The 23,692-nt window shown below is 41.3% G+C and overlaps 1 protein-coding gene across 2 annotated transcripts in view; it reads left to right on the forward strand.

The window, feature by feature from the left end:
• Nucleotides 1-425: 425 nt before the first annotated feature.
• Nucleotides 426-23,692, forward strand: part of LOC129820839 (neuronal membrane glycoprotein M6-b-like) — a 66,250-nt gene continuing 42,983 nt past the window's right edge. Inside the window, exon 1 of one of the 2 annotated variants that reach the window (XM_055877862.1) lies at nucleotides 426-544. In XM_055877862.1, the coding sequence (XP_055733837.1) occupies nucleotides 541-544 (4 nt within the window). In that variant the 5' untranslated portion in view covers nucleotides 426-540. The remainder of the gene's footprint in view (nucleotides 545-23,692) is intronic. The other variant, XM_055877860.1, reaches the window with a different exon arrangement.

A 23,692-nucleotide genomic window follows, 5' to 3' on the forward strand; every position in this document is an offset into this window, starting at 1 on the left:
TATCCAGGGTTGAATGACCAACAAACTTCTCTGTCCTCTGAAGAGGGGAGAGGTGAGGGGCCCGAACATAGTGCTGTCCTGTCCTGGCTCTAAAAACATATTGTAACACAGATCCTCTACTCTTTCTAAAGAACTATTTTAACTATACTGTATACAAGGATATGAATATGTATATACGAATAGTGTGCAAATAGTATTTTTGTTGTCTCGGTGTCTTTCCTATATATAACTCATATTTTATTTATTTGTTTTGTAATATCTTATATTGTTCTTGTCTAGTACTATTTTATATGAACCCCAGGAAGAGTAGCTTATGCATGTGCAGTAGCTAATGGAGATCCTAATAAACTAAACTAAACTAATCAATCGTACACACCAATCCTCCGGTGGTGACGTCAGTCAGCCTGTCTCCAAACGGGACGACGCGCAGCAGCAACTCAGTGGACTAGTCTGGCGTTCGCTGTGCATCTCCGGACGCAACATCGCCCGTTAGCTGAACTTTCAACAGACACCTATTCTTCAGAAACTGGGAAACAAAAAATGGGTACGTTTCTATTTAAATATTAATTCCTTTTTCTGTTTGAGTTAAAACTTTCATTATGAAATGACAACTTGTTCCATGCCTGTTCTGTTTAGTCCCCCCACTGAGCTTTCTCCGTGCAAAGCGCATCTTTAATTGTCATGTTTACAATACGTTTCACCCAAATCATTTTGATCTGACCGGGTTTGCTAGGCTATCAGCGTTAAAGAGTAGTTGAACAACTTGTGCAAGTTGATAAGAGGGAGATAAATCTGAAAGGATTTCCATACAGTCAGCGCAGCTCGGTTTGGGCTGAGCACTTCAAACAGGAGGTGATAACCCAAGTCACTATCATTAGAAGGATATATGATATATATATATATATATATATATATATATATATATATAAATATATAAGTCACTATCAGTAAAAGTATATATGATATATATATATTGATCCATATACTGCTCTTTTGTTTCTCAACTTCTAAATAAATGGCTTACTGATCACAAATCCATGTGAATAATGACAACTTGAATGTTCCTGTGTAGATTGGTTTTGATGGAAACATGATATTGTTTATTGATTGGTCAGACAAATGCATTCTCCAATAGCCTAAAGAAGTGCGTCAGATTGATGACTGATGTAGCCAATGATTTGAGGGTGTTTATTTTTTTCAGCTAAAGACATCTGTGTATGCAACTCAGTACAGCTGTTACTAATGAGTTTCAGAGTTGTGTGGGCAGACAGTGGACGAGTTTTAGTTTATAGACAAAAACATCCATTATGCTGTGTCATTTGGTTATCAAAACAAACTTGGAGTCCATAGACTCCATCATTTTCACCTTGTCTCAGTCTCTGGGCAAGTCACGCTGTGTCGTGCCATGCGATGTGAAGGGCTGAACTGGGACTGGGAGTAGTTAAACTAGGGTGTAATTCCTGTGTCCCACTGGGCTCTCTGACTCAGTCCCAAGTGTTGTCCATCTGTGTTCCCAGCCACCCTGGGGATGCATGCCTGGGAGGAGAGAGCTAGCTTGGCGCCAATGCCACAGGTTCAGCAAAATACTTCTTAAAGGCTCCCAGCAGACTTATGAGCTTTGTGGCTGTAAGAGACTGTGTGCCAGATGGGACAGACAGTATAGAGGACTCTCAGTCGCCCCCATGTTGTCTAAGCTGTTAAGCTGCAGTCATAGTCTTTTATGTTCATAATATCATAGTGCACGGTCCTTCATTAACAGGAGTAGCATCATTCTCATTAATGCAGAAATAGACTGTTAACCCTATCCAAGGTAGGCCTAATTTTTTTGCTTTGTTTTCAGTCTACTATAGTGGTAACGAATAGTATTTTACTGGGAGAGCTGAGCCTTCCTTCTTACAGTGATAGATGGGTTCTGAGAAAACCAATGGAATGGAGCTCTCCTGTTGATTTGCAATGGTGCAGCTGAGGCTATGGAGGGACTGGGAGGTGAGAACACTGACAGTGTGAGAACGTGTATCAACAGCATTCATTCATTTCCTCTGAAGCTCCCACAGTGGACTCATTGTGCTCCTAATTTGGCCCCGCTCCTTTGTGTGTGACTTCAGTGGCTGTTGATGCAGAGGGAAGTTCACTGAATTGAAAGTTGCGGAGTAGACGGACTCCCTGTAAGATAACACATTGCAGGCCCTCTTCTTGTATCTCTCTCTCTCTCTCCCTCTAAGAGGATATTGGCCTGCATTGCAACTGACCATGTGCATTGTCCACTGCCTCAGGCTCTGTTCATATTCAAATCCTCTCAGTAGGACTTTAAGACAACAAGTCCCCTAGGAGGCATGGGAACGAGTAATTCCATTTCTATTCACTTCAACCACTTCAACCTACCATTGAGTGTAGTAGTGATTGCTGATGGTCTTCTTGTAATGAGGTATTGGTTGAGCACGGGCACACTGGTAGCGTTTGCCGGCCAAAGGTACTTAGCACCTCTGAACAGAGTGCCAGCCGTAATTTGCAACCTGAGTGCAAACCGATTCTACATGTAGATTTGTGCGAAAATGTCGCCGGTCATACGTCCACCGGCAGGGAGGACCCTAAAACACACCGTGCCGAACGAACGGCAGACAAACATTCGGTGTGGTGTGTGCCATCCATCTAACTCTGTCACCACGAGAACCACTAATAAGAAGTGAGCCAGCAGCCTGTAATGTGTTGATGACTATCGATGATCACTGAAAAGTAGCAAACAAGCGTAAGGATCTCTCAAGTGGTTTTGATGATTGAACTGTTATCTTTCAGTGTAATGAATGTCTTACGGTTGTTCAGGGATACTTGTTGTTTTCCATGCTTCGTAGGAAAACACACTGAAGACTCTGCTGTAGATTAAATCAGGAATGCATGCATGTACTGGTGACTACACCCCAACATAAACAGGATGACTTGAAGCCATGGAGAACAGATGATGCCTCTCAGAGATCAGACTGTAGATAACTGACAACTGTCTACAGTATATTTGATTCCCTCATCTCGTTCTTCTTGAGGTGGTGTCACATTTAAAACATTCCCCACTGTTTCTCCGATGCGTCTATGGTGTTAAATATGTACTATACCAGCGGATATACTGAGGATGTGGGAGGATCTGGATCTTGGCTCTGACTGGGGCCTGTGAAGCCCAAAGTGAGACTTGATTCAGATGTTCCCAATGTTCTGCAAACTTCTATTCAGCTCTAAAGTCAGGTGACATTCACCTGCCCACTTAGCATTGACCTCCGTTGCTATGTACCTCCTCCATGCCAACAGCCTTGAGTAGTAGATTGTGAAATCATGCAGCACTAAACTATGGCCCCTTGGGAAATTAGCATGATCTAAACTATGGCCCCTTGGGAAATTAGCATGATCTAAACTATGGCCCCTTGGGAAATTAGCATGAACTAAACTATAGCCCATAGTAAGATTAGCATGATCTACTCTATGTCCCCTTGTGAAATTAGCCTGATCTAAACTATGACCCATTGGGAAATTAGCCTGATCTAAACTATGGCCCATTGGGAAATTAGCATGAACTAAACTATGGCCCCTTGGGAAATTAGCATGGTATTAACTATGGCCCCTTGGGAGATTATCGTAATCTAAGAAAGATAGGATAACTGATCATTCATGATATACAGCAGCTGAGAAAGTCATTTTTGTCTGCAATACAGGGGCCTAGGAGTGACTACTTGCTGTTTCATTATTTAAAGTACAGATGGCATCAATATTTGTCTGTCATTGCTCCACCTACCGCCAGTTTATAGGGGTTCTGTAAGGAAAGAGGTGGCAGAAGCCAAAAGGGGAAAGTCACAAGCTTGTCAAATTCTCTTTTATAGAGACAACTGTCAATATGAAAGAGAAATTAATAGGCTTGAGAGTTTTGAATTATTATTTACTGGTTAACATGTAGGGCTGTCTTGTGACTGCAGGAGTAAAGGCTAATCAAATACGGCAAATTATGGACATACTTGACTCTGAACAGGTCGTCTCTGTTAGTTTTAGAGCGAGACATTGATAGCCAAAAAGAGAAGAAAAAAAATCCTGCATGGAAACTCTTGAACTCCTTAGTTAAAAAAACGTTTTTCTCTGTTGTTTACAGCCAGCACTCGACACAATAGTTCTCTGGAAAGAGTGATTCACCACTGGCGGTAAACTTAGAGATCTAAACGGAGCTCCAATTGTTTATGACTGTAATCTGAGAAAGAGATAAATATTCACTTGATTGCTAACCCAAATGAGTAATGTAATTTTGAAACTCGTTTCATGACTCATCTAATGAGTGCAGTTGTCTGTCATCTGATTGGTGTGCCTCTATTACTCAAGGTCTACAACTTGGTGATGTTTGACAACTTGTGTGAAACCTTGCTCGTCTCCCTCAATCCCAATGCTGATGTCTCCATTGACTGTAATTTTAGAACGTCATTCTTCACTGCACTGATACACTAAACATACATTGTGTTCATCTCTGCCTAATGAAACGGTCTATCCCAAACATATCTGAGGAACATAAATTGAGGGGATTAAGCTGCCTATCAATGACTGTTTTAGAAAGCAGTGGACAGCCAGTGAAAAATGTGCTCTTATAACAGCTGCATAGTGTGGATCCCAGCTTATGGAATAAAAGTGGGGCTTTTAATGCTCAATCTAATACATGCTTATATAAAAGTATATGTCCATAGGCCTAATGGACACATTCTCAAACTTGTACACTTTTGATACACTTAAAGGGACAATCTGTAATTGCTACATCTATTTTTTGGACTTATAAATTAGATATATTAATATAAAGATATAGTTGAATCGTATTATTATATGTAGTAGAAAGCGATGGGTTAGAAGAAGCCTACAAAACCAACCCATAAATGAAAATATAATATCCATATATGGCCAGCTATGTAAACTTTAACATTGATTTATCCTGCAATAGATGTCATTCAATTGGTTAAATTCTTTTTTTCTTCTTCTAATGCCTCTTAAGGGGAAAGTAATCTAAAAGTAGCTGAATGTAATCAGATTACATTACTGAGTTTGGGTAATCCAAAAGTTACGTTACTGATTACAATTTTGGACAGGTAACTAGTAACTGTAACGGATTACATTTAGAAATGTATATACACAGTGACCCTGTATTCTAAGCTGGACAAGGGGAAAGGAGAGGGAAAGGAGAGGGAAAGGAGAGGGAAAGGAGAGGGAAATGAGAGGAAAGGAAAGGAGAGGGAAAGGAGAGGAAATGAGAGGAGAGGAAAGGAGAGGGAAAGGAGAGGAAAGGAGAGGGAAAGGAGAGGAAAGGAGAGGGAAAGGAGAGGAAAGGAGAGGGAAAGGAGAGGAAAGGAAAGGAGAGGGAAATGAGAGGGAAAGGAGAGGAAAGGAGAGGAAAGGAGAGGGAAAGGAGAGGAAAGGAGAGGGAAAGGAGAGGAAAGGAGAGGAAAGGAGAGGGAAAGGAGAGGAAAGGAGAGGGAAAGGAGAGGAAAGGAAAGGAGAGGGAAATGAGAGGGAAAGGAGAGGAAAGGAGAGGGAAAGGAGAGGAAAGGAGAGGGAAAGGAGAGGAAACGAAAGGAAATGAGAGGAGAGGAAAGGAGAGGGAAAGGAGAGGAAAGGAGAGGAAAGGAGAGGAAACGAGAGGAAACGAGAGGAAATGAGAGGAGAGGAAAGGAGAGGGAAAGGAGAGGGAAAGGAGAGGAAATGAGAGGAGAGGAAAGGAGATAAAATTAAAGGAAATGAGAGGAAAGGAGATGAAAGGGGAGGAAATGAGAGGAAATGAGAGGAAATGTTCCATAGCTGTAAACGTCATGCCGCTGGGCGAGTGTTTTCACTCTCTGAATCAACGGCTTGTCAACCGATGCCTGAGCAATAACAGAGGGTGAGATAATGTTTCCCATGCTCTTAGTTGATTCAAGATGATCTCAGTTAGAGGTCGTGTGTGTAGGCAGGGTTGGGGAGTTACATGTAAGGGATGTGTATTTGAACCCAATAATGGTTGAATTCAAGAAGTTTAAGGTGCCTATCAATGACTGTTTTTGAAACCAGTGGACAGCCAGTGAAAAATGTGCTCTTATAACAGCTGCATAGTGCAGATCCCAGCCTATGGAATAAAAGTGGGGGTTTTATTGCTCAATCTAATACATGCTGATAAAAAATGTAGGCCCAATGGACACATTCTCAAACTCGCACACTTTTGATACACTTAAAGTAAATCTGTAATTGTTACATCGATTTTTGGACTTATAAATTAGATATATTAATGTAAAGATATAATTTAATCGTGTTGTTATATATAGTAGACAGCGATGGGTTAGAAAAAGCCTACATAACCAACCCATAAATGAAAATATATCATCCATATATGGCCAACATTGATTTATCCTGCAATAGATGTTGTTAAATTGGTAACATACATTTTTTGTCTTCTTCTAATGCCTCTTAAGGGGAAATTAATCTAAAAGTAACTGAATGTAATCAGATTACGTTACTGAGTTTGGGTAATCCAAAAGTTACGTTACTGATTACAATTTTGGACAGGTAACTAGTAACTGTATCGGATTACATTTAAAAAGTAACCTATCCAATCCTGTTAGGAGAGCACAGCTGGTCCCAGGCCCACTCCAAATGAAAACAGGAACTGGGGACAGCTCATAAATAACTTCAAATGCATATTTGTGTGAAGTCTGCAGAGATGCAGTTGGGCCTGTTTGCTGTTGAAATATCTGGAATTCTCACATGTGACCTATGTCGTTCCACCACCGGTGTAAGACTAATGTTACAAGGGATAATTACACATTACACATTTACTCAGTCACTAAACCAATTGTTTATGAAGTTTAATTAATCACAATATTGCACCCTCTGGCCTGCCCAACATGTTTTTAAAAAAATGATTATTTAGACATTTTCAGTGGCATTCACAGCATTTTTTTGGAATGAGTTTAAATATGTGACCAACCGTCTCTTTTCACACTTGATCTACATTAATACTTGGGATAAATATATTTAGAAAATTAATACTTTCACTAAATTGCCAAAATAGATTCTCTGAACATTATCTCACTAAGATACCCCATTAGGCAAACCATTTGCAGTATTAAATTGCCTTTTGTTGTATAAGAAAGATAATATTTCACATTGAACAGCTACAACTTTGTTGGTCCAGCGCCGTCGGGATAGGCCGTCATTGTAAATAAGAATTTGTTCTTAACTGACTTGCCTGGTTAAATAAGAAGAATGAAAACAACTTTTAATACAGTTGACAAAATAATGTATCTTGCCACTTTAACGGTAGACTCTTACAGGTGTATGGATTATGGTGAATCACTTTCAAAATAATCCCTCCCACTCGGCTTCCACCAGTCCAGACTGCTTTAGCCACAGAAGACAGAGCTGTGTCAATACCAGCAGCTCTATTCAGGACAACACTGGTATTGAAAGCTGTAGCTGTAGCTACACTTTGCATGTAGTCCATGATGAAAATATTAGTACAGTGATATATTTCAAATATCCGTGGTAGCAGAGAGCAGGATGTGCCATTTGACAGAGAAGCCTTGAGTTACAGAATGGACTCTCTTTCTCGTGAATGTTCCAGCCCCCTCGTTATCTGAACTAATCATGGCTGGGCATAATTCTGTATTTTCTCAGTGTCTAAACACCTTCGTGATTTCACATTTTATTTATATTTACAGAGGACATACAGCTTTGTTAGTAAGGCACATGAAAGTTTACATGTTCAATAAGGTATTTCTGGAAGAAAAAATATATAACTTTGATGAAAAAACCCAAAATTATGTTCAAATGCCTCTTCTGTGAAGTAGTTACGTGCGACATACCCCAGCTTTCTACCATGGGTCACATACGCTTAATATCCATATTAATTAGTTATTTGTCATCCTAACTGAATGATTTCTGGTGCTCTCTCTATTTGGCCGAGGATTTGACCAATCTTCTTTGTCAATTAAACAGCAGATGAGTCCCACAAATCCTCTCAGACTATCTGAGCTGCTCTATGTGGTGAAACCACTTAGTCCAACCAAAATACCACTGGTATTTTATCCCTTTCTCTTTCTCTCCCCACCTCTCTCTTTTCCTGTTCCACCTTCCCACCTCTCCTGCTGTCTCTCTCCTCCTCTTCTTTTACCTCTCTCCTCTTCACTGCTCATTCTCTCCACACATCCACACCTCTCTTGTCCTCCCTGTCTTCAGTGTGGCTGGTTGATTGCCCACCACCAACATTGCGGCTCTGTCTAAGCGCTCATGTTAATTTGTTGAGTTTAATAAGTCCTCCTCCGGTCACAAAGAGGACCGTTGTGTATTGTGAAATTAAATGATAGAAATAGAAGTTCCTGAGTGGGAATGCTTGTTCAAGCATGGCCCCTCCCCCTCACTTGTATTAAGGGCCTATTCACCATCCCACAGTGGAGGGGGGGGGGGGGGGGGGGGGGGGGGATTCAATGCTCTGACCTCCAGAGTTCACCCTTGTTAGAGAGTTGTCACATTGCCACATGGTGCTGGAAACAGGATGGAATCTCAATGCCTTAGAATGTTCCGGATATGTAAATGATTACAGCCTGCCTCCTCCAGATTTACTAGGAGCTGAACACTTGTTCCGTTTAACAAGGTCGGTCATACTGAAGACCTTGTCGGTGTGATTTTTTTGTTGAGTTTTTGTTATTGAACATTACCTGCAAAGTTACGAAAGCTTTTTTACTATAGCCTTTTTATTAATTCAAATGATGTGCATTATGATAATAATAATAAAGTAGCTTATAAAATCATCAAACCCATGGTGGGCAAAGTGTCTTCTGATTCTCTGTATGCTGACAGTAGCCTAGCTGAAGGGCTAGCTCTTTCTTGCCATCACTGTGTCAAGTGTCAATGTGCAGCAGGTAGGAAGGAGTCAGGCGCAGGACACATAACTGAGTAAAAAAACGTACTTTACTCGAATAAACACCAAAAATAATTCCACGAAGGGAAAATACTCCAGCTCACAGACAATGAGAACACTTAACAACAAATAAACACGCACAAAACCATGTGGGAACCAGAGGGTTAAATAGGGAATAGCTAATAATGTAATGGAAAATAGGTGTGTACAATAAAGACAAAACAAATGGACAATGAAACGTAGATCGGTGGCGGCTAGAAAACCGGTGACGACGACCACCGAACGCCGCCCGAACAAGGAGAGGCACCAACTTCGGCGGAAGTCGTGACACAATGACCAAAATCGCTGCTCTTTGGCCTCATGTGTGGAATGTTATTCATATTTTTCATAATTTCTTAATTCATAAAAAACGAAGAAAATACAGTGTTTCTATCTCAAACAGTTTGTTAAATTTCAGCAAACAGACGGAGAGACGCACACTGATGATGTACATCCACAGCCTCTTTGAATAGCTGGGTCACTGTGGTGCATTAGGATCTGCTGAGTCACTGTAGTGCATTAGGATCTGCTGAGTCACTGTGGTGCATTAGGATCTGCTGGGTCACTGTGGTGCATTAGGATCTGCTGAGTCACTGTAGTGCATTAGGATCTGCTGAGTCACTGTAGTGCATTAGGATCTGCTGGGTCACTGTAGTGCATTAGGATCTGCTGAGTCACTGTAGTGCATTAGGATCTGCTGGGTCACTGTAGTGCATTAGGATCTGCTGGGCCACTGTAGTGCATTAGGATCTGCTGGGTCACTGTAGTGCATTAGGATCTGCTGGGTCACTGTAGTGCATTAGGATCTGCTGAGTCACTGTAGTGCATTAGGATCTGCTGAGTCACTGTGGTGCATTAGGATCTGCTGGGTCACTGTGGTGCATTAGGATCTGCTGGGTCACTGTGGTGCATTAGGATCTGCTGGGTCACTGTGGTGCATTAGGATCTGCTGGGTCACTGTGGTGCATTAGGATCTGCTGGGCCACTGTGGTGCATTAGGATCTGCTGGGTCACTGTAGTGCATTAGGATCTGCTGGGTCACTGTAGTGCATTAGGATCTGCTGGGCCACTGTAGTGCATTAGGATCTGCTGGGTCACTGTAGTGCATTAGGATCTGCTGGGTCACTGTAGTGCATTAGGATCTGCTGAGTCACTGTAGTGCATTAGGATCTGCTGGGTCACTGTAGTGCATTAGGATCTGCTGGGCCACTGTAGTGCATTAGGATCTGCTGGGCCACTGTAGTGCATTAGGATCTGCTGGGTCACTGTAGTGCATTAGGATCTGCTGGGTCACTGTAGGGCATTAGGATCTGCTGAGTCACTGTAGTGCATTAGGATCTGCTGGGCCACTGTAGTGCATTAGGCCAGCAGCATACCACCCTGCATACCACTGCTGGCTTGCTTCTGAAGCTAAGCAGGGTTGGTCCTGGTCAGTCCCTGGATGGGAGACCAGATGCTGCTGGAAGTGGTGTTGGAGGGCCAGTAGGAGGCAATCTTTCCTCTGGTCTAAAAAATATCCCAATGCCCTAGGGCAGTGATTGGGGACACTGCCCTGTGTAGGGTGCCGTCTTTCGGATGGGACGTTAAACGGGTGTCCTGACTCTCTGAGGTCATTAAAGATCCCATGGCACTTATCGTAAGAGTAGGGGTGTTAACCCCGGTGTCCTGGCTAAATTCCCAATCTGGCCCTCAAACCATCATGGTCACCTAATAATCCCCAGTTTACAATTGGCTCATTCATCCCCCTCCTCTCCCCTGTAACTATTCCCCAGGTCGTTGCTGCAAATGAGAACGTGTTCTCAGTCAACTTACCTGGTAAAATAACGGTAAAATAAATAAATTAAAAAAAAATTGGATCTGCTGAGTCACTGTAGTGCATTAGGATCTGCTGAGTCACTGGAGTGCATTAGGATCTGCTGGGTCACTGTAGTGCAATAGGATCTGCTGGGCCACTGTAGCGTGTTAGGATCTGCTGGGTCACTGTAGTGCATTAGGATCTGCTGCGTGCAAATCAAATTACACAACACTGAAGAGAGAGAGAAACACATTTTCCATGACACCATTTAGCTTCTCATACACTCTTTCCTCTGTCCATATTACACATGGGACTGTACTGCCTACGTATGGGACTGTACTGGCTACATATGGGGACTGTACTGCCTACATATGGGGACTGTACCGCTTACACATAGGGACTTTACTGCCTACTAATGGGGACTGTACTACCTACGTATGGAACTGTACTGCCTACGTATGGAACTGTACTGCCTACGTATGGAACTGTACTGCCTACGTATGGAACTGTACTGCCTATGTATGGAACTGTACTGCCTATGTATGGAAATGTACTGCCTACGTATGGGACTGTACTGCCTACGTATGGGGACTGTACTGCCTACATATGGAACTGTACTACCTACGTATGGAACTGTACTGCCTACGTATGGAACTGTACTGCCTACGTATGGAACTGTACTGCCTACGTATGGAACTGTACTGCCTATGTATGGAAATGTACTGCCTACGTATGGGACTGTACTGCCTACGTATGGGACTATACTGCCTACGTATGGGACTGTACTGCCTACGTATGGGGACTGTACTGCCTACGTATGGGACTGTACTGCCTATGTATGGGACTGTAGTGCCTATATATGGGACTGTACTGCCTACGTATGGGACTGTACTGCCTACACATGGGGACTGTACTACCTACGTATGGAACGGTACTGCCTGCGTATGGGACTGTACTGCCTACGTATGGGACTGTACTGCCTACACAAGGGGACTGTACTGCCTACGTATGGAACTGTACTGCCTACGTATGGAACTGTACTGCCTACGTATGGAACTGTACTACCTATGTATGGAACTGTACTGCCTACGTATGGGACTGTACTGCCTACGTATGGGACTGTACTGCCTATGTATGGGACTGTACTGCCTACGTATGGGACTGTACTGCCTACGTATGGGGACTGTACTGCCTACGTATGGGGACTGTACTGCCTACGTATGGGACTGTACTGCCTACACATGGGGACTGTACTGCCTACGTATGGGACTGTACTGTCTACGTATGGGACTGTACTGCCTACGTATGGAACTGTACTGCCTACGTATGGGACTGTACTGTCTACGTATGGGACTGTACCGTTAAATGAAGGTTAAATAAAAATAAAGAATATAGACTAGGGTATAACAGATTATATAGTATATAGACTAGGGCATAACTGTCACAGATTTTAAAGTATATAGACTAAAGTATAACAGATTATAAAGTATATAGACTAGGGCATAACAGATTATATAGTATATAGACTAGGGCATAACAGATTATATGGTATATAGACTAGGGCATAACAGATTATATGGTATATAGACTAGGGCATAACAGATTATATGATATATAGACTAGGGCATAACATATTATATGGTATATAGACTAGGGCATAACAGATTATATAGTATATAGACTAGGGTATACCTATTTATATAGTATATAGACTAGGGTATAACAGATTGTATAGTTTATAGACTAGGGCATAACTGTCACATATTATAAAGTATATAGACTAGGGCATAATAGTTTATATAATATAGACTAGGGCATAATAGTTTATATAACATAGACTAGGGCATAACAGATTATATAGTTTATAGACTAGGATATAACAAATTGCATAGTATATAGACTAGGGCATAATAGTTTATATAGTATATAGACTAGGGTATAATAGTTTATATGATATAGACTAGGGTATAACATATTATATAGTATGTAGACTAGGGCATAACTGTCACATATTATATAGTATATAGACTAGGGCATAAGAGTTTATATAATATAGACTAGGGGATAACTGATTATATAGTATATAGACTAGGGTATAACAGATTATATAGTTAATAGGCTAGGGCATAACAGATTATATAGTTTATAGACTAGGATATAACAAATTGCATAGTATATAGACTAGGGCATAATAGTTTATATAGTATATAGACTAGGGTATAATAGTTTATATAATATAGACTAGGGTATAACATATTATATAGTATGTAGACTAGGGCATAACTGTCACATATTATATAGTATATAGACTAGGGCATAACAGATTATATAGTATATAGACTAGGGTATAACAGATCATATAGTATATAGACTAGGGCATAATAGTTTATATAGTATATAGACTAGGGCATAACAGATTATATAGTATATAGACTAGGGTATAACAGATCATATAGTATATAGACTAGGGCATAATAGTTTATATAGTATATAGACTAGGGCATAACAGATCATATAGTATATAGACTAGGGTATAACAGATCATATAGTATATAGACTAGGGCATAATAGTTTATATAGTATATAGACTAGGGCATAACAGATTATATAGTATATAGACTAGGGTATAACAGATCATATAGTATATAGACTAGGGCATAATAGTTTATATAGTATATAGACTAGGGCATAATAGTTTATATAGTATATAGACTAGGGCATAATAGTTTATATAGTATATAGACTAGGGTATAACAGATCATATAGTATATAGACTAGGGCATAACAGATCATATAGTATATAGACTAGGGCATAACAGATCATATAGTATATAGACTAGGGTATAACAGATTATATAGTATATAGACTAGGGCATAACAGATCATATAGTATATAGACTAGGGTATAACAGATCATATAGTATATAGACTAGGGCATAACAGATCATATAGTATATAGACTAGGGCATAACAGATCATATAGTATATAGACTAGGGCATAACAGATTATATGGTATATAGACTAGGGCATAACAGATCATATAGTATATAGACTAGGGCATACTAGTTTATATAGTATATAGACTAGGGCATAACAGATCATATAGTATATAGACTAGGGTATAACTGATTATAAAGTACATAGACTAGGGTATAACTGATTATAAAATATATAGACTAGGGTATAACAGATTATATGGTATATAGACTAGGGTATAACAGATTATATGGTATTTAGACTAGGGCATAACAGATTATATAGTATATAGACTAGGGCATAACAGATTATATAGTTTATAGACTAGGGTATAACATATTGCATAGTATATAGACTAGGGTATAACATATTGCATAGTATATAGACTAGGGCATAACAGATTATATAGTATATAGACTAGGGCATAACAGATTATATAGTATATAGACTAGGGTATAACATATTGCATAGTATATAGACTAGGGCATAACAGATTATATAGTATATAGACTAGGGTATAACAGATTATATAGTATATAGACTAGGGCATAACAGATTATATAGTTTATAGACTAGGGTATAACAAATTGCATAGTATATCGACTAGGGTATAACATATTGCATAGTATATAGACTAGGGCATAACAGATTATATAGTATATAGACTAGGGTATAACAGATTATATAGTATATAGACTAGGGCATAACAGATTGTATAGTTTATAGACTAGGGCATAACATATTGCATAGTATATAGACTAGGGTGTAACATGTTACATAGTATATAGACTCGGGCATAACAGATCATATAGTATATAGACTAGGGTAAAATAGTTTATATAGTATATAGACTAGGGTAAAATAGTTTATATGGTATATAGACTAGGGCATAACAGATCATATAGTATATAGACTACGGTAAAATAGTTTATATAGTACATAGACTAGGGTATAACAGATCATATAGTATATAGACTAGGGCATAACAGATTATATAGTATATAGACTAGGGCATAACAGATCATATAGTATATAGACTAGGGCATAACAGATTATATAGTATATAGACTAGGGCATAACAGATTATATAGTATATAGACTAGGGCATTAGGCCTGGCTCATAGTCCGCTTTCCAATTCATCCTTAAGGTGTTCGATGGAGTTGAGGTCAGGGCTCGGCCAGTCAAGTTCCTCCACACCAATCTCGACAAACCATTTCTGTATTGACTTCGCTTTTTGCAGGGGGCATTGTCATGCTAAAACAGGAAAGGGCCTTCCCCAAACTGTTGCCACAAAGTTGGAAGCACAGCATCGTCTAGAATGTCATTGTATACAGTACCATTAAGATTCCCCTTCACTGGAATTAAGGGGCCTAGCCCAAACCATGAAAAACAGCCCCAGACCATAATTCCTCCTCCACCAAAATTTACAGTTGGCTCTATGCATTGTGGCAGGTAGCGTTCTCTTGGCATCCGCCAAACCCAAATTCCTCCATCAGACTGCCAGATGGTGAAACGTGATTTTGCACTCCAGAGAACACGTTTCCACTGCTCCAGAGGCCAATAGCAGCGAGCTTTACACCACTCCAGCCGATGCTTGGCAATGCGCATGCTGATTTTTGGCTTGTGTATAGATGTTCTGCCATCGAAACCCATTTCATGAAGCTCCCAACGAACAGTTTTTGTGCTGACATTGCTATTAGAGGCTGTTTAGAACTCGGTAGTGAGTGTTGCAACCGAGGACAGATGATTTTTACACATACGCGCATCAGCAATCTGCGGTCCTGTTCTGTGAGCCTGTGTGGCCTACCACTTTGCGGCTGAGTCGTTCATAGACGTTTCCACTTAACAATAACAGAAATTACAGTTGACCGGGGAAGCTCTAGCAGGGCAGAAATTTGACGAACTGACTTGTTGGAAAGATGGCTCCCGATTGGCGCAGCGGTCTAAGGCACTCCATTTCAGTGCAAGAGGTGTCACTATAGTACCAGGTTTGAATCCAGGCTGTATCACATTGGGCCGTGATTGGGAGTCCCAAACGGCAGGACACAATTGGCCCTGCGTTTTCGGGGTTTGGCCGACAACTGACTTGCCTAGTTAAAACCTGTTTGGGCTGCAGGGGCAGTATTGAGTAGCCAGATAAAAGTTGCCCATTTCAAACGGCCTCGTACTCAATTCTTGCTCGTACAATATGCATATTATTATTACTATTGGATAGAAAACACTCTCTAGTTTCTAAAACCGTTTGAATTATATCTGTGAGTAAAACAGAACTAATTTGGCACAAACTTCCTGACCAGGAAGTGGAAAGTCTGAAAACTATGCTCTCTTCTAGGTCCTGCCTATAAATGGGCATGATACGTATTAGTATACATGCACATCATACACCTTCCCCTAGTCAAGAGGCAGTGAGAGAAGAAATGGAGTGTTTATCTTGGTCTGAGTTGGAATAAATCCTCTTGGAATGACGTGTCACCCATTTCCTGTTTTCAGGAAGGCGCGAGAAGGAAACGGGGATTGCCTTCTGAAAAGCTGTCGTTATAGGCGACTACTATCTCCGGCTTTGATTTTATTTTAAACATGTGACAATATCATCGTCAAGTATGTTTTTTCAATATAGATTATTGAATTTTTTTTGGGAGTTTTGCCGTGTTCTGTTCTCTTCCGTTTGTTGACATGGAGAGATTCGCGCCACTTGGCAAGTGTGCTTGCTAAATCGAGAGGGAAAAAGGCCGTTCTAAATCCAAACAACGATTGTTCTGGACTAAGGACCCCTTGTACAACATTCTGATGAAAGATCAGCAAAAGTAGGACCCATTTTATGATGCTATTTCATATATCTGTCTAACATGTTGTGCTAGTCGTTTGCGCCTAGCTTTTGGGTACTCTCTCGCTATACCTAAGCTGTATGTCGTAATGAAGTTATTTTTAGAATTCTATCACGGCGATTGCATTAAGAACTAGTGTATCTATCATTTCCTATACAACATGTATTTTTTTGTTATGTTTTTGAATAGCTATTTGGTCAGAATATGTGTGTCAGAAAAAGTGTCAGAAAAATATCCGGACGTTGTGGGAAAAATATGCTACATTAGCACAATGTATAACCACTGATTTCAGCTCTAAATATGCACATTTGCGAACAAAACATAAGTGTATGTATAACCTGATGTAATAGGACTGTCATCTGATGAAGCTTATCAACGTTAGTCAAAAATTAGATATCTTTTGCTGGTTTGTCACGATCGCAAACTTTTGCTACTGGGAAAGGGCTTGTGTTTCTGGCTATTGTGGTAAGCTAATATAACGCTATATTGTGTTTTCGCTGTAAAACACTTAATAAATCGGAAATATTGGCTGGAATCACAAGATGCCTGTCTTTCATTTGCTGTACACTATGTATTTTTCAGAAATGTTTTATGATGAGTATTTAGGTATTTGACGTTGGTGTCTGTAATTATTATGGCTGCTTTCGGTGCAATTTCTGATTGTAGCTGCAATGTAAACTATGATTTATACCTGAAATATGCAAATTTTTCGAACAAAACATAGATTTATTGAATAACATGTTATAAGACTGTCATCTGATGAAGTTGTTTGTTGGTTAGTTTGGTTGGTTCTTGGTTAGTTAGGTTGGCTTTGTGCATGCTACCTGTGCTGTGAAAAATGTCTGTCCTTTTTTGTATTTGGTGGTGAGCTAACATAAATATACGTGCTGTTTTCGCTGTAAAACATTTTAAAAATCGGACATGTTGGCTGGATTCACAAGATGTTTACCTTTCATTTGCTGTATTGGACTTGTTAATGTGTGAAAGTTAAATATTTCTAAAACATATATTTTGAATTTCGCGCCCTGCACTTGAAGTGGCTGTTGTCATATTGTGGCCGGCCTCGGGCTTGCAGCCAGAAGAAGTTTTAAATAAAGGTTAAATAAGTACAAAAATGACATCCTATGATGGTGCGACGTTGAAAGTCACTGAGCTGTACAGTAAGGCCATTCTACCTCCAATGTTTGTGTATGGAGATCGCATGGCTGTGTGCTCGATTTGATACACTTGTCAGCAACGGGTGTGGCTTTAAAAGGGGTAAAAAGGTTCTTTGGCTGTCCCCATAAGATAACCCTTTTTGGTTCCAAGTAGAACCCCTCTGTGGAAAGGGTTCTACATGTAACTCAAAAGGGTTCTACCTGGAACCAAAAATCAGTCTTCAAAGGGTTCTCCTATTGGGACAGCCAAATAACCCTTTTAGGTAAAAAATAGCACCTTTGTTTCTAAGAGTGTAGGTTGTGACATCATATCCGTTTTAGTAACCCAGAGACCCCAACCATACAGTCTTTGATCAGGACCATCCCTCCCTACAGTACTAGACTAGGACCATCCCTCCCTACAGTACTAGACTAGGACCATCCCTCCCTACAGTACTAGACCAGGACCAGCCCTTCCTACACTACTAGACCAGAACCAGCCCTCCATACAGTACTAGACCAGAACCAGCCCTCCATACAGTACTAGACCAGAACCAGCCTTCCATACAGTACTAGACCAGAACCAGCCCTCCCTACAGTACTAGACCAGAACTAGCCCTCCCTACAGTACTAGACCAGAACCAGCCCTCCCTACAGTACTAGACTACGACCAGAACCAGCCCTCCCTACAGTACTAGACCAGGACCAGGACCAGCCCTCCCTACAGTACTAGACCAGGACCAGGACCAGCCCTCCCTACAGTACTAGACCAGGACCAGCCCTCCCTACAGTACTAGACCAGGACCAGGACCAGCCCTCCCTACAGTACTAGACCAGGACCAGCCCTCCCTACAGTACTAGACCAGAACCATCCCTCCCTACAGTACTAGACCAGGACCAGGACCAGCCCTCCCTACAGTACTAGACCAGAACCAGCCCTCCCTACAGTACTAGACCAGAACCAGCCCTCCCTACAGTACTAGACCAGATCCAGCCATCCCTACAGTACTAGACCAGGACCATCCCTCCCTACAGTACTAGACCAGAACCAGCCCTCCCTACAGTGCTAGACCAGAACCAGCCCTCCCTACAGTACTAGACCAGTACCAGCCCTCCCTACAGTACTAGACCAGGACCAGGGAATTAGCCAGTAGGTCAGAGGGTGAGATGGGTGATAGTGTCAGCAAAGATGGGGCTGACGCAATTAACAAGATTACGTTCTTTGGATTTGTGTCTCGTGGGAGCAATAGTCTTTCAATGATACGAGTAGGACATGGAGATGACTGTATCTGTGCAGAGAAAGAAAGCCAGTGGATGTGAAGGAGCCCTAATCTACCACCTTCCATTTGAAAGCATGTGCCTGACACAGATAACTGCCAGGCGCCTTTGTTGTGATTTGTCTGCCAGCAGGGAGCTACACTACCATCAAGGATAGGTCAAGTTAACATTCAGCACACTTCAACATGCTATGGTTGATGTCTGTATTGCTCAGGCCATATCGTTAATTGTCTTCTGATCTTATTCAAAACCACCGCTTGAACTTCTCCCATGTTGATCCTTCATCTGTTTTGCTTCCAATTTAGTTTAGTACAGTCTTTATGGAGACATTTTTAACAAGAGGAGAACTGTAGATGGCAGTTAGGGTAGCAGCAGAGTTATAGTGAGTCCAAATGGTTTAGAGCTTCCACCTAATCCCCTCCAATGTCATCTGCAGGGAGGGAGGGAGGGAGAGAGGGAGAGAGGGAGGGAAAGAGGGGGGGAAAGAGGGAGAGGGAGGGAGGGAGGGAGAGTGAGTATATATTAGGCTTATTTTGAACCCTGGGAGAGTAGGGGTGTAGTGTGGTGTAGGACTATTAAAGAAGGAGTCTGGATGACCAGCCTGTTGGCTAGGTGCCCACACAGCATATTCAACAACTCCACAGATAGCTCTTTGTGCTAGCCTCCTTTAGTGCTGCTGCTAAACAACCGTAAGACAAAAGTATCTGAGGTTCCCCCAGTGCAGCGCTGAGAGGTGTTCACCATATGAACAGGCATACTGGCCAGACCCTGGCCATTCATACACAGCCAAAAGGGTACGCTTGAGATGTATCGAGCAGACTTTTAAATGCAAACTAAAGTAACCCCTCAGACTTCCTATGTGCCTCTTCAGGTCTACATTAAAATGAATACTTTTGTGGGATCGGCTCTTCAACACCCACATATCTGGTGGTGCTACTCTGTGATATAGCTGTAGACGGATACAGCTTCTGCCATTCTGATGGAATTTGTCAATGGTCCTCTTGAGTCATGTCTGATTAATTTGGCTAGTTTTAATAAATGTTAATAAAGATAACTTTGATTTTATTGTCACAAGCCGGCTCATAGCCTGTGACAAAAATGAGGGGACACGAACAACAGGTATAGGCCAATTTAAAAGTGTTCTTTATTATAAACAAACTATTAACTTAAAACTAAGAAACAGGAATGAGGTGTGGATGTATCATGATGTAAGGTGTATGTAAAGTGCATGGGTGCATGAATATGTGTGTGTGAACATGACTGAGGGAAAACTATGCAAAACTAAAAAGGAACAAACAAATCATGAGCATACCTGGAGGAGCAGAGAGAGAGAGAGCAAGAGAGCAAGACCTGACAGAGGTGATTAGTAAGCAGTTTTATACCCTGAGCCCAGGTGGCTCCAATCACTTAACGACCCTCCTCTGCCTGCAGGAGGAACCGCCCCCTGCACTGCAGAGGAGGAGTCGTGACATTATTGAACACTGGAATACACCACAGAATAGTGATAATTTTCTCAGTTTCATATTTATCAAAATTCAATTAAGCAAATTCCAACCACAAAAAAATGTACAATTTGCATTGGTTACGAAAAGCAACAGCTGAACAGAGAATAATTAGACCAATGTTCTTATACATTAAATAATAACATATCAAATATACATTCAAGAGATAAACCAGTTAAACTATTCCAAAGGTCATCGTGGACACACATTGCCTAGCTCCTTTTTAAATCTAGAATATTCTTAGCACATCTTAGATGTTATGTAATATGTGTACACATGACGACTCAGCCTCCGTCAGATCACTGTGATTCCAACGCATGTGACTCGACGGAGCCAGCGTCTTCACCGTGTTGATCACACCGTTCAGCTCTAGAAGGATTTTCCTGTGTAATGAGGGTTCTGAGTCAAGCTCACATTCTACCTCTCATCCTCCAGGGATTGGCTCGATTGGTGTAGACGGCGCCTCTCTCTGCCCTGCAGAGACAGAATTCTAGCTGAGCATTCTGTCCGGATAAAGCGACAGCTGCAGGAAACCCAATAGCTTGTGTGTCCAGGGATCCTGTTTGCTTTGCCGCTCAGACTGTTTGGGGAATGAGAAAGTGGATTAAAAGTTGAAAAAACAAAATAGTTTCTCCCCCTACACTGCACAGGGACTCATCGTGTAGAATGTAGTTTACATAATCTAAATCCATGACTGAGGGTCGAACCTCTCAACACCAACATCTCTGGAAAGATAAGCTGGTATAAAACAATCAATATTATAAGTAACATTTCTATTTCGGACAAATTATACCAGAAGTCTAGCATCTCTGAACTCTAGCATCTCTGTGGCTCTATGGTTTTTAAGACACAACAGACTGAGGATTTTGTATCATTCCAGTTAATTTATGAGGAAATGAGAAGTGAAAATAATGAGGACAGTAGGAGGGAGCACTGCAAAGCCCCTGGACTAAGAGAATATCAATGAGAAAGAGGCTTCAGGGTCGGGGAGAGGAAATCCCTGAGACCAGGGGAAACTAGGAGAGACTAGGGGAGACCAGGGAACCCAGGAGAGATCACGGGAGACTAGGGGAGAACAGGACAGACCTGGGGAGAGTAGGGGAGACCAGGAGAGACCAGGAGAGATCTGGGGAGACCAGGGGAGACTAGGGGAGGCCATGAGAGACCAGGGGAGACTCATTTTATTGTCTGACCTCTGCTCTATGAGAAACGAGTGCTGTAACACCAGAGAGGCCACAGTTAAGATGGAGAGCCGCTATCTGGAACATAGGGAACAATAAGCACCTGAGAAGTAGGATTCAATGTTTCTTCTCGTGCCGTACGCACTGCTTTATTAACATAGACTTCAGTGTGTGTGTGTGTGTGTGTGTGTGTGTGTGTGTGTGTGTGTGTGTGTGTGTGTGTGTGTGTGTGTGTGTGTGTGTGTGTGTGTGTGTGTGTGTGTGTGTGTCATCTACTTGGCTTGTCCAAGTTCAAAGCTGGTTTCAGTCAGGCTAAGGGAAAGCTGTTTATGCCAGCTGGCCAGCTTTTCAGTTGTGGTCAGTTTCTTTTCTCAAAACATAAAAACAAATGTGATGATCTTTATCCATGTTTTTATATCTAAAGTTTGGATGTTGGCACTGGTATTGAGGGATGACTGTATGTTTTCAGTCTGTGGATCACAATGGGCCTGGGGTGAATCTAGTGAAAAATAACATGGCTTCAGGACACAAAGTATGCACTGTCAGATGCATGAGCTGGGCTAATTTTAGGCTGCTCTTCAGGGTGGGAGGAATGCCATTTTGTGCAGAGGACGGGTAGTTGGAATTCAGCTTACAGTATATAGTGTCTCTAAAATGATGTCTGTCATTTTTTCATACCAAACAGTTTAGAATACCTGAGAGTACACTGGTTAAAATAACACTTCTAAAACACTGGTTAGACACTTTTTGCTGAGAGAGAGAGAGAGAGAGAGAGAGAGAGAGAGAGAGAGAGAGAGAGAGAGAGAGAGAGAGAGAGAGAGAGAGAGAGAGAGAGAGAGAGAGAGAGAGAGAGAGAGAGAGAGAGAGAGAGAGAGAGAGAGAGAGAGAGAGAGAGATTCTTGTCTGTGTGTTTCATTATGTCTCCATTGTGTGTGTGCATGTGTGATACGAAGCTAAATAGAATAGCTGTTCAGACATAGTGTTATTCACCAACATAGCAGCTGTAGCGTGGGAACTTCTGGGAAGTGATTGTAGTCTCATTAGAAACTGTTGGGACACAAGCAAAGCAATATTGTTAGAGGATGCTATCTTGACAATGAGCAATAAGAGGACATAATTTTGACCTTAATACAATACAGGCATATATGAAACGTAAAACATGAGCATAGCATGCATTTTATTTCCTTTGACAACTGCATGTATTGGCCATACTGTATGATCCATGCTAACTTATTAATAATAATGATATAATGAATAATGAATTGCTTGGAGCAGCTGTAGTTTGTAATGAATATTCATGTAATGACACAGTTGATTTCTCGGGTCTGAGGTTATTCACATGACTGTGTGCCTCTCATAGCCAGAAGGACGTTTAAATGAACTGAGACGGGAGAAAGCAACATAAAGAGGGCATGAAAACAAACAGTATTCAAGAGTCAAGTAACACAGTATTATTCACACAAAGGAGACACAGTAGATGTCTTCTGTCTTCTCTCGTCTTTGTCCTCTCTTCTATTTTCTCTCTTCTGTCTTCTCTCTTCTCTGTCTGCTCTCTTCTCTGTCTGCTCTCCTCTGTCTTCTCTGTCTTCTCTCTTCTCTTTTCTCTGTCTTCTCTTCTGTATTAAGGTGAATGCACCAATTTGTAAGTCGCTCTGGATAAGAGCGTCTGCTAAATGACTTAAATGTAAATGTAAATGTATTCTCTCTTCTCTCCTCTCTCTCAACTGTCTTCTCTCTCTCCTCTCTTCACTCTCTTCACTCTTCTCTCTTTTCTATCTCTTCTCTCTTTTCTCTTCTCTCTCTACTCTGTCTTCTCTCTCTTCTCTTCTCTCTCCTCTCTCTCCTCTCTCTTTTCTCTTCTCTCTCTACTCTGTCTTCTCTCTCTTCTCTCCTCTCTCTTTTCTCTTCTCTCTCTTCTCTCTCCTCTCTCTTTTCTCATCTCTCTCTTCTCTCTTCTCTGTCTTCTCTCTCTCCCCTCTTCTCTCTCTTCTCTCTCCTCTCTCTTTTCTCTTCTCTCTCTTCTGTATTTTCTCTTCTCTGTCTTCTTTGTCTTCTCTCTCTC

Source organism: Salvelinus fontinalis, chromosome 23, assembly GCF_029448725.1.
Source record: "Salvelinus fontinalis isolate EN_2023a chromosome 23, ASM2944872v1, whole genome shotgun sequence".
NCBI lineage: Eukaryota > Metazoa > Chordata > Actinopteri > Salmoniformes > Salmonidae > Salvelinus > Salvelinus fontinalis.